Source organism: Silene latifolia, chromosome Y (genome assembly GCF_048544455.1).
Source record: "Silene latifolia isolate original U9 population chromosome Y, ASM4854445v1, whole genome shotgun sequence".
Classification (NCBI taxonomy): Eukaryota; Viridiplantae; Streptophyta; class Magnoliopsida; order Caryophyllales; family Caryophyllaceae; genus Silene; species Silene latifolia.
Genome location: NC_133538.1, coordinates 234071454 through 234080737, shown reverse-complemented (window position 1 = coordinate 234080737; position 9284 = coordinate 234071454). Strand labels below are relative to the sequence as shown.

Below are 9284 nucleotides of genomic sequence, written 5' to 3'. Positions count from 1 at the left end.
TAATATGTAAATTTTTAAAAAAACAAGCAAATCCCTAGGCAATGAAATGCTAACTCTTGGAAGGATCTCGGGCCAGTTCCAGTTCGAGCTGATATACGCAGAGGTTGGGGTGTGGCCTTCAAATCCCTAGGCAATGAATTACTAGCTATAGGAGTATCGAACATGTCTCCCTCAGGACGTGGAATGACTACATTCACTTGTTGCCCTAACCCTAAACTAGAAACAATGGAGTGGAAAATTCTGGATGATGAAGAAATAAAAGCGCGTTTGTTATGAATCTGCATTGTTATGGTAGCTTAATGTTCTTGCCGCTCTTTATCCGATAGTCTCGATGATAACATTTCCGTCGTTCGATCGTTTGATCCAAGTGTTTTCTCATTATTTCGAATAAGTAATTAACCTCACTTTTTTCCCGATAAAGTTTTGTTACGGCATAAAGGAAAGCGCGTTCAGGGAGGTCGGTGAGTGAGTGCGCTGCGCGCGCACTCGCAATTAGGTGAGTTATGAGCCATTGCTTTTTCTCGTGTGCAACTTCATTCTTACTGATTTTTTTTTACTGCCAGCAGTACATAAACATTCCTACTGGTTAATGCAGTCCCTTCTAAGTCCCTTCTAAGTTCTAACTGACTAGCTTAATGTTAATGCAGTCCCTTCTATGTACTGCCAGCAGTACATAAACATGCTCTATACGGGTTGTAATGTAAACATTCCTACTGCCAGCAGTAAATAAAATATCATTAGCAGTAAATAAAATATCATTAAAGTACCTGATTATGATTATGAGATTAATTGTTAGGAAGTTGACTCGGGCAATTTCTACTATCATGGCGTGCCATTTCTCCACAAGCACGACATTTTCTAAGAGGCTTAGCGTGCTCCTCCATTGCCTTTTCTTTTTCAGAAGTCATCCTTCTACCAGATCCCTTATTTTTTGCTTGATTTGGAGGAAGAATATGAGCTTTAGTAGGGATTTTAGACCCAAGAAGCGTCTCAATATGAGCTTTTTGCTTTTTGACGTCCCTACAACATTAAAGATAGGACGAAATGTTGCATAATTGCTCCACCTCGGCAATAGATATTCAGAAGGTATTTCATCAAACCCCTTATTATGCAACACCCATACACAATGTCTACAAAGTATCCCAAATCTCTGAAACCTCTTGCATGAACACACTAAAGTTTTCCCATCAACATCGACTTCATAGACTTTCTTGCTCTCACGATCCATAACAAATAAACGCTCCACGTCCCTTTCTTTCGTGCTTTTGTTGGCCTCATTACAAGAGTAGCATGCACCTTTCAACTCTTCTTGAAAATCATAAAACACCGGTGGTGTGTAAAATTCAGCACATTTCTTTTCTATAGAAAGGGGAGTTGATAATATAGGAGAGGAGTTTTTAGAATCAGCAGTTAATTTAGAATGCTTCCAGCGTTGAGCATCCATTCCGATCGAAAGCGCATCCAAAATCGAACAAGTGATAGGTTGGGGTTGGTGAAGTTCCCGAAGAAACTATTCTCTGATTCTGACCTTGAAGTTGTCCTTAGAAGCCCACCCATATAAGTGTCCCGAAAATATGCAGGAATCCATAATTTGCGGTCCTCAAACATGGATTTCAGCCACTCATTTCCAGACAAATCATGTTTTTCCATAATTGAACACCAACTCGACTCAAATTCAGTTGGCTCAATATCTTCATTCCAAACAATAGAACTTATTTCTTTTAGAAAGTCTGTGTCTTTGTAAATGGTTGAACCAACTTTGTCGTGCAATTTTTTCATGATATGCCACATACGTAATCTGTGTGTTGTGTTGCTCGAAAACACATTTTTTAACCCCGCTTTAATACCGGACATTGGTCAAGAATCGAGTAGTAGGATAACACCCACCCATTGCCTTCATAAAATTGTCAAAAAGCCAGGTAAAAGACTCTTCATTCTCCCGCATTATCAAACCACCGCAAAAAGTGACACATTTTTTATGGTTGTCAACCCCCGTAAAAGGACAAAACACCATACGGTATTCATTAAAATCGAATGTGGTGTCAAAAGACACAGAATCACCAAAGAGTGCATAGTTCTTAATTGCAATTGGATCAGCCCAGAAAACCTTAGTGAGTCTTTTGTCGTCATCAACATCAAAATCAAAGTAAAATGAGGGACACCTAGCTCTTTTTTGCATGAAGCCCTCTATCAAAGATTTCCGCATCATATTCTTTGATGTATTTCTTTACATCCCTTGAAAAATTCTTAAAATCTTCTAAGGAAGCCCCTACGTTTTTATATCCCCTAACGTACTCTTTAAACATTCGAAATGTCTTCACAGGCCCCTGGTTAACACGTGAGTTATCCATTATCATTTTCTTATGCACAAGGTTGAGCTTCCTATATGACTTTAAGTGAACCATTGTGGCTGGAGTTACCATTGCATGTGAGTGCACCTCGATAAATTCATACACCTCATACTCACCAAACAGAAGTCTCTTAAACTTAATCTTGGCAAGACACCCAACTCTTGTTATTGCCCTCCTCCTTTTTGCCCACCATGTCTGCTTATTACCTTCTTTGTTACACACACAGCTCTTATGTGTAGTAACTCCTTGAATGATTTTACTTGAATCCAATCTCGGAATAAAGCCACAAGCTTTGGCATATGCTTTGTAGAAATCCAACCCTTGCTCCAAATTCTCAAATTTCATTCCAACAAATGGTTTAAGCTCTTCTGAACAATGAGGCACTCCGTGAATCTCACTACTAGCAACAACTTCCGGGCTATCTGGAAGACTCAAATTAACAACAATTACTTATAAACTGCCGTCTTGCTTCACACTAACAAAATGCAATAAATAAAACTAAATGATTTACCTGGCACATCATTCACTAATGGCACATCATTCACTAATAATTGATCTGGACAATTAGTAAGCAATAATATATCTTCTTCTGGATTTGTTGAAATATCCATGTCATTAGTATCACCAACTATAGTGCAGTAAACAACGAATGGCCAAATGAGCACTTATTCGCTAATAATTTTGAAATAGTCTTAGGTTCATTTTAAACCCTTTTACGTACTAGGTACATTTTGAAATAGCCTTGGGTTCGTTTTACATATATTGTGGGTACGTTTCGTGTAAATAACCCATATTTTAGTAGCCTCTTTAAGCTGATTACAACTCACCAGAAGCCTAATACGTGAGCGTAAAATAAGAAAAGACGGCGATTAAAAGAGCTAATACGTGAGGTTCATGAGGGTACGTTTCGAAATAGTCTTAGGTTCATTTTACATATATTTTACTAAGAAAAGACGGCGATTAAAAGAGCTGAAAAGACGGCGATTAAAAGAGATCTCAATAAGAAAAGACGGCGATTAAAATTTTTCAGATTTATCATGAGGATTATTTTACGCTCACGTATTAATTGCTGTTAATCTTTCTGGACATAAGAGCTGCACTGAGTTGTAATCAGCTTAAAGAGGCTACTAATGGTACGCCATCGTCGTAATTCGACGCTCTTGGTCGCACCGAGTTGTAATCACTTAAAGAGGCTTGGTCCATCCGGGGCTACAAGTCCCATCTTGATGAACTCAGCAGTGTTGTTGCTACCGTTAAGAAAGTGCTCCTTGACGCGGAGGCCAAGTATGATGAGTTGTCCCACGAAACACGACTCTATGTCCAGGAGCTCGGGGATGCTCTATATGATGCTGATGATTTGCTTGACAAATTTGTCACTCTTGCTAAGCAAAAACAGCTCATGGAGGATGATAAGTTTACTAAGAAGGTGCGACTTTTCTTTTCCCATTATAATCAGATTGGTGTTGCATATAATATGTGTTAAGGGGTTAAAAAAATCATGCATAAGCTAGACGGTATACAATCATGAAAAGATCACCCAAGCATTTCCCCTGAGGTTATGGGTTTCTGTCTCTGACCATGATCAGTCAAAATTAGATGTGAAAACAATCCTTACACACAACCAAACAAAAAAAGATCTCTTTTTCAGATTTTATGAACCAAATTTGCAGCCATCTCTTTTTAATATAAAATGCGTAATCAATGCAAAAAGAGTGAAAGAATTCGTACCATCTACCATTTGGGAATCATCTTCATCATTTACGGTTTGATTATTGAGGCATGTTCTTGAGTACAAACATCTGCAATTAAAATCACAATAGTATCTTAGTAAGTGCATCTAAAAATCTGCAATTAAAATGTTAATCGCACAACAAAATGAAGAATTTGTACCTGAAGTTGAAGAACAATTGGTTGAGACTGTTACCATCTTTAAAGAATTTAACCCAATTGAAACCCTAAAAAAACGATTTGAATTTTTCGGTTATTACAAACCCTAATTTATCAAACAATTTGAAATTTCTTCATAAAATTAACCTCATAAACTACTCTACAATCCATATATGTGCATTTATCTAAAATACCAAATCAATTAAATGTAAAATTTTCGATTAAATTATTTTATGAAAAAATAACAAAGAATTGAAGCTAACCTTGTTTGATGAATTAATGATGAGCTGAATGTTGTAAATCTAGAAGCTTGTTTCGTAGAGGATAGTGATGGTAGAAACTAGTTTACCAAGAAGAGAATCGCGAGAGGTTGAAGAAGAGAACCATGGAAGCTGTTTCTTGTTTTGTGGAAGAAGATTGAAGCGCGTAAGAAAACATAACAGTGTATAATGGGTTGGTTAAATACGGTTCGCACCGTAAGTTAGTTCGCACGGATCCCGCCCTATATATATATATATATATATATATATATATATATATATATATATATATATATATATATATATATATATATGAATGAGATCATGTGAGTATGACTCATATATTTGAGGATTGAGGATTAATACCTTCATAGGTATTTAGGGCGGAACAAATAAGGGCAAATTAGTAATTTATGAGCCATTATATAAGCTTCTTTTTATCAGCCAAAACCGTTATTTCCTCAGAAATATGTTTCTCCCTCTAACTTCTCTCTACTGTAACTTGTTTTTCCATTGTTGAGGTCAGGAACCCTAGAATTTAGGCATGATCTCAGTTTTTTCTTCTCATTCTTATCAATTATCATAGTATTTCAATCACATTCGTGTGGTCAGGTACATTATTGTTGTTAATTTCATCTTTTATGTTCTCCTTAATTTGTAATTTCAGCTTTAAATCACTTCTTTTTTTCGTACATATGTTTCGAATTAGTAGTCATCTTACTGCGTTTTTTCTACTTTTATTTCTATACTTTCAATTTCATCTTGCTTTATTTGTTATTGTCAGTTTAAAAATGTGTTTCCCGAAATTCGCTACGGTTTTGTTGGATTTCTAGGTTTCTGCTCTAATCTCCGCTTATTCAATCATCATCCCGATGTCTGGTACGTTAATGTTCTTAATTTCAGCTTTATTTTCTCTTTATTTTGTATTTTCAGCTTTCAATCACATGTTCTTTTATTTTTTTGCCAAATATTCCCAATTATTGGTCATCTTTACTGCTGTTCTTATAATTATTATACCTAAAAATATTTTATGTGCATTTTAATTTTTATTTCATGTTTTACGTTTTTGTTTGCCCTAAGATTAAGTTGTCATATTGATATTCTTACAAAATATGATTGCTGTGGTATGAATTGTCTAATTTAGTAAAAGCCGATGTGTGTGATATGCATGTAGTCTTATTTTGTGCCTTACAGCAAGTGTGTTTTTGTTTTACAAAATATGTGATATTGTATTCTAGAATTTGTGATATTGTTTATGGGGATATGTAACATTCTTCAGTCACCTGTGTGATATTGTTTTCCTTACACCATGTGTGATATTGTTTTACAGAATATGTGATATTGTTTTCCTGAATTTATGATATTGTTTAGCGGGATATGTAACATTGTTTAGACATCTGTGTGATATTAATTTCCTTCATATCTCTTAACTTTTTCTTGTTTGTTTACATTGTACTTTTGTTGCTACTTCTTGCCAGATCCTACAAGTATTGTAACTTCTTCTTCCCCTAACGATATTCATGAGTCTGCAATTATCTCTAACGATAGTAACGATATTCTTGAGTCTTCAATTACTTCTACTGTACATATTGAACCACCTGATGGACCTTGCTCTACTCCACATGTTGAACAACATTCTGTTCCTTCTCGTGTGCATCAACTTCTTTTGGACTCCACACCTGGTGGTAGTGAATTGTGGACAAGGAAAGTTACACTTGAGTTTAAACCTCATATTGGACAGTTTCTTGGGACCTTAGAAGACGCTATTAGTTTTTATGGTGTGTATGCAGAAGCATGTGGTTTTGAACCTAGGAAGTCTTCCCAAAAAAGGTTTGTTTTTGGTGATGTGCAGTATAAATTTGTTGTTTGTAACCGTGAAGCTTTTAAAGATCGTAAGAGGAAGGCTATTGTTTTACATAGTGGAGAGGAGCAGGAACTCCCAAGCCATTTGATATTAGAAACACTAAACTAGCTAGGATTGGTTGTACTGCTATGATTGAGTTTCGCTATAATGGTGATGGGTATGTTGTTTTCCATTTTCGTGAGTGGCATAATTATCGTCTTTGTTCACTTAGAAATCAACAATTTCAAAAAAAACACAGGCACCTCCATCTTTACAATAAAAAGACAATTATTGATCATTCAAGGGTTAATCAAGGCCAAACAACGGCATTTAGAAATGTTAAGGAATATGTAGATGGCTATGAGAATGTTGGAGCTCAACTGGTTGATTTTAAGAATTTTAGAAGGGATATCAAATATTTCATAGGAGACCGGGATGCTCAACTGTATGTTAACCATTTCGAGGATAAACGTGATGCCAATGAAGGTTTTTACTTTGCTTATGAGGTGGATTCTGGGAAATGTTTGGTTCGTGCATTTTGGTGTGATGCAGAGTCTCGTAGAAACTACTCTTTGTTTGGTGATTACATCACTTATGATCCAACTTACAGTACGAATAAGTATTTTATGGTTTTTACTCCTTTTACTGGGGTAGACCACCACAAAAAGTCAGTTACTTTTGCTGGTGCATTTCTATTTCATGAGGATGAAGATTCATTCAAGTGGGTCTTTGAAAAGTTCCTAGATGCTATGGGTCACCGAGAGCCACATTGTATAATAACTGATCAATATGCTGGAATAAAGAAGGGTTTGTATGCTGTTTTCAAACATGCTAGGCGCAGATATTGCATGTGGCATATCATGCAAAGGCTCATTGATAAGGTTGGGCCTGCAATATCATAAGAGACTGATTTTGTCAACCATTTGAATGCTATTGTTTGGGATGATGAGTTAGAACCTCTGGAATTTGAAGAAAAGTCGTCTCAGTTGGTTAATGAGCATAATCTTGAAGGTAATTCCTGGTTGTCAACCATGTTTAGAAAAAGGAGAAAATGGATCCCAGCTTATTTTCGTGATATTCCTATGGGTTATATATTAAGAACAACTCAACGACCTGAGAGTCAGAATAATTTTTTCAAGCTTTTGAAAATGCACATGGTACACTTGTTGAATTCTGGATGCGGTTTCAAAGCGTCATTGATGTACAACGCCATACTCAAAAGCAACTTGATAGAGATAATGATTGTACTCTTCCACAATTATCAACTTCTCTTAAGTTGAAAGCTCATGCTTCCAAGCTTTATACACATTCTGCTTTCGCAGATTTTCACCTAGAAGCTACTGCTTCTATTTGTTCCCTTAGTATTGGTGGCTTCACACCACCTGCCAACGGTATAGAGGTAATTGGTATAGCTGATGCTAGAACGCAGAAGACCTATCAAGTCGTATACAATTCTACAACCAATGATGCTGAATATTCTTCCAAGTTGTTCAACATAAAGGGTATTATTTGCAGACACATTATCTGGGTTTACTCTGTGAAACAAGTAGACACTTTGCCTGATAAGTACATTCTTATGCGGTGGACCAAAAAATCCCTCTTTATGGTTTACATGGTGAGTTAATGGATGAATTTGATGCCAGAAAGTTGGAGATGTGCAGGTTATGATCAGAGTTCTACGCAACTATCAGTGTGCTCAAGAATGTGCCGACCAATGAAATCACTGATCTTGTTGACACACTGAAGCAATTTAGGGTCAAACTCAATCCGCAATCAGAGTCAATGACCAAAGAGTAGGAGTTGGAGATGCTTCTTGGATGCAGTTCCTCAACTGAGGTGAGGATTCTACCACCTCGTCAGGCAAAGAACAAGGGTAGTGGGAAGAGAATGATCTCCAGAAAGCAACAATGCATAGCCAAAGCGGAGAAGCCTAAAACGCTTTGCCGTAATTGTAAACAAATGGCTTACCATGATAAGCGTAACTGTCCTAATGCTTTTATACCTGATACCGACAATAAGGTATGCTCACCATGATAAGTCTGTGTATGAAACTTTATATATGGTCTATGGTCACGAGTCAGAAACAATATCACATGTTATTATTTATAATATCACACCTTATACTAAACAGTATCACTATTACAGGATAACAAAATGTGATATTGTTTGTAATGGTCACGAGACAGAAATAATATCACACGTTATTATAAATAATATCATTGCTTATATAAAACAATATCACTGTTTCACCTTATTTTTATATTTTTCTGGGGAGTTCAGAAACAATACCACACGTTATTAGAAATAATATCACACCTTATACTAAACAGTATCACTATTTCAGTATAACAAAATGTGATATTGTTTATTATGGTCGCGAGTCACAAACAATATCATACGTTATTAGAAATTATATCACTCCTTATATAAAACAATATCACTGTTTCACCTTATTTATTTTTGTATTTTTCAGGGGAGTTCAGATGAGGATGATGCTGATGATAGTTGATCGGTCAAAGGATTTTTTGTTGATGGCGCTCATTAAATATAGCAGCAGCAAATAGACGACATACTTTATTACTAGTATATTATATACACCACAAACTTTATTATTAGAGTATAGATTATACGTTATTTTATATAGAATATACTCGGGTATAATATTGGATCATTTTATTTGTCTCAGTTGTCTTATTTTTTTATTTTTTGTGATACTGAGAAACAATATCACACGTTATATTTAAAAATTTCACATCTTACACTAAACAGTATCACTACTTCAAAAGTAGTTTACATGCCTCTTGTTTTAAAAATTTCACATTTTGTTTTTTGTGTTTGTCAAAATACATCACACCTAGTGTATAAAAATATCACAAACTGTGAAACAATATCACAAACATCAAATTAAAATATCGCAGTTCATAATAAACAATATCACATTTT

General features: G+C 35.6%; 2 protein-coding genes across 2 annotated transcripts; one reads left to right on the top strand and one right to left on the bottom strand.

Annotated features, from left to right (window-relative positions):
* Positions 1-785: 785 nt before the first annotated feature.
* On the bottom strand, positions 786-1444 carry LOC141630259 (protein FAR1-RELATED SEQUENCE 9-like). The gene is made up of 2 exons (XM_074443105.1): positions 1065-1444; positions 786-1020 (listed from the first exon to the last, which is right to left on the bottom strand). Exons 1-2 carry the CDS (start codon positions 1442-1444, stop codon positions 786-788), a joined length of 615 nt encoding a protein of 204 aa, XP_074299206.1.
* A 5046-nt stretch (positions 1445-6490) lies between these two features.
* Positions 6491-8850, top strand: LOC141630258 (uncharacterized). The gene is made up of 5 exons (XM_074443104.1): positions 6491-7148; positions 7245-7352; positions 7664-7907; positions 8165-8360; positions 8815-8850. Exons 1-5 carry the CDS (start codon positions 6491-6493, stop codon positions 8848-8850), a joined length of 1242 nt encoding a protein of 413 aa, XP_074299205.1.
* Positions 8851-9284: the final 434 nt, after the last annotated feature.

What these genes read in the sequence shown, in the direction of transcription:
- LOC141630259 (XM_074443105.1), bottom strand. Translation starts at nt 1,444, where the DNA reads ATGGATGCTCAACGCTGGAAGCATTCTAAATTAACTGCTGATTCTAAA. An exon ending in TCTGAATATCTATTGCCGAG is followed by an intron (nt 1,021 to 1,064) that starts GTGGAGCAATTA and finishes TTAATGTTGTAG; the next exon opens with GGACGTCAAAAAGCAAAAAG.
- LOC141630258 (XM_074443104.1), top strand. Translation starts at nt 6,491, where the DNA reads ATGATTGAGTTTCGCTATAATGGTGATGGGTATGTTGTTTTCCATTTT. An exon ending in ATATGCTGGAATAAAGAAGG is followed by an intron (nt 7,149 to 7,244) that starts GTTTGTATGCTG and finishes CAATATCATAAG; the next exon opens with AGACTGATTTTGTCAACCAT. An exon ending in TAATGAGCATAATCTTGAAG is followed by an intron (nt 7,353 to 7,663) that starts GTAATTCCTGGT and finishes CTGCTTTCGCAG; the next exon opens with ATTTTCACCTAGAAGCTACT.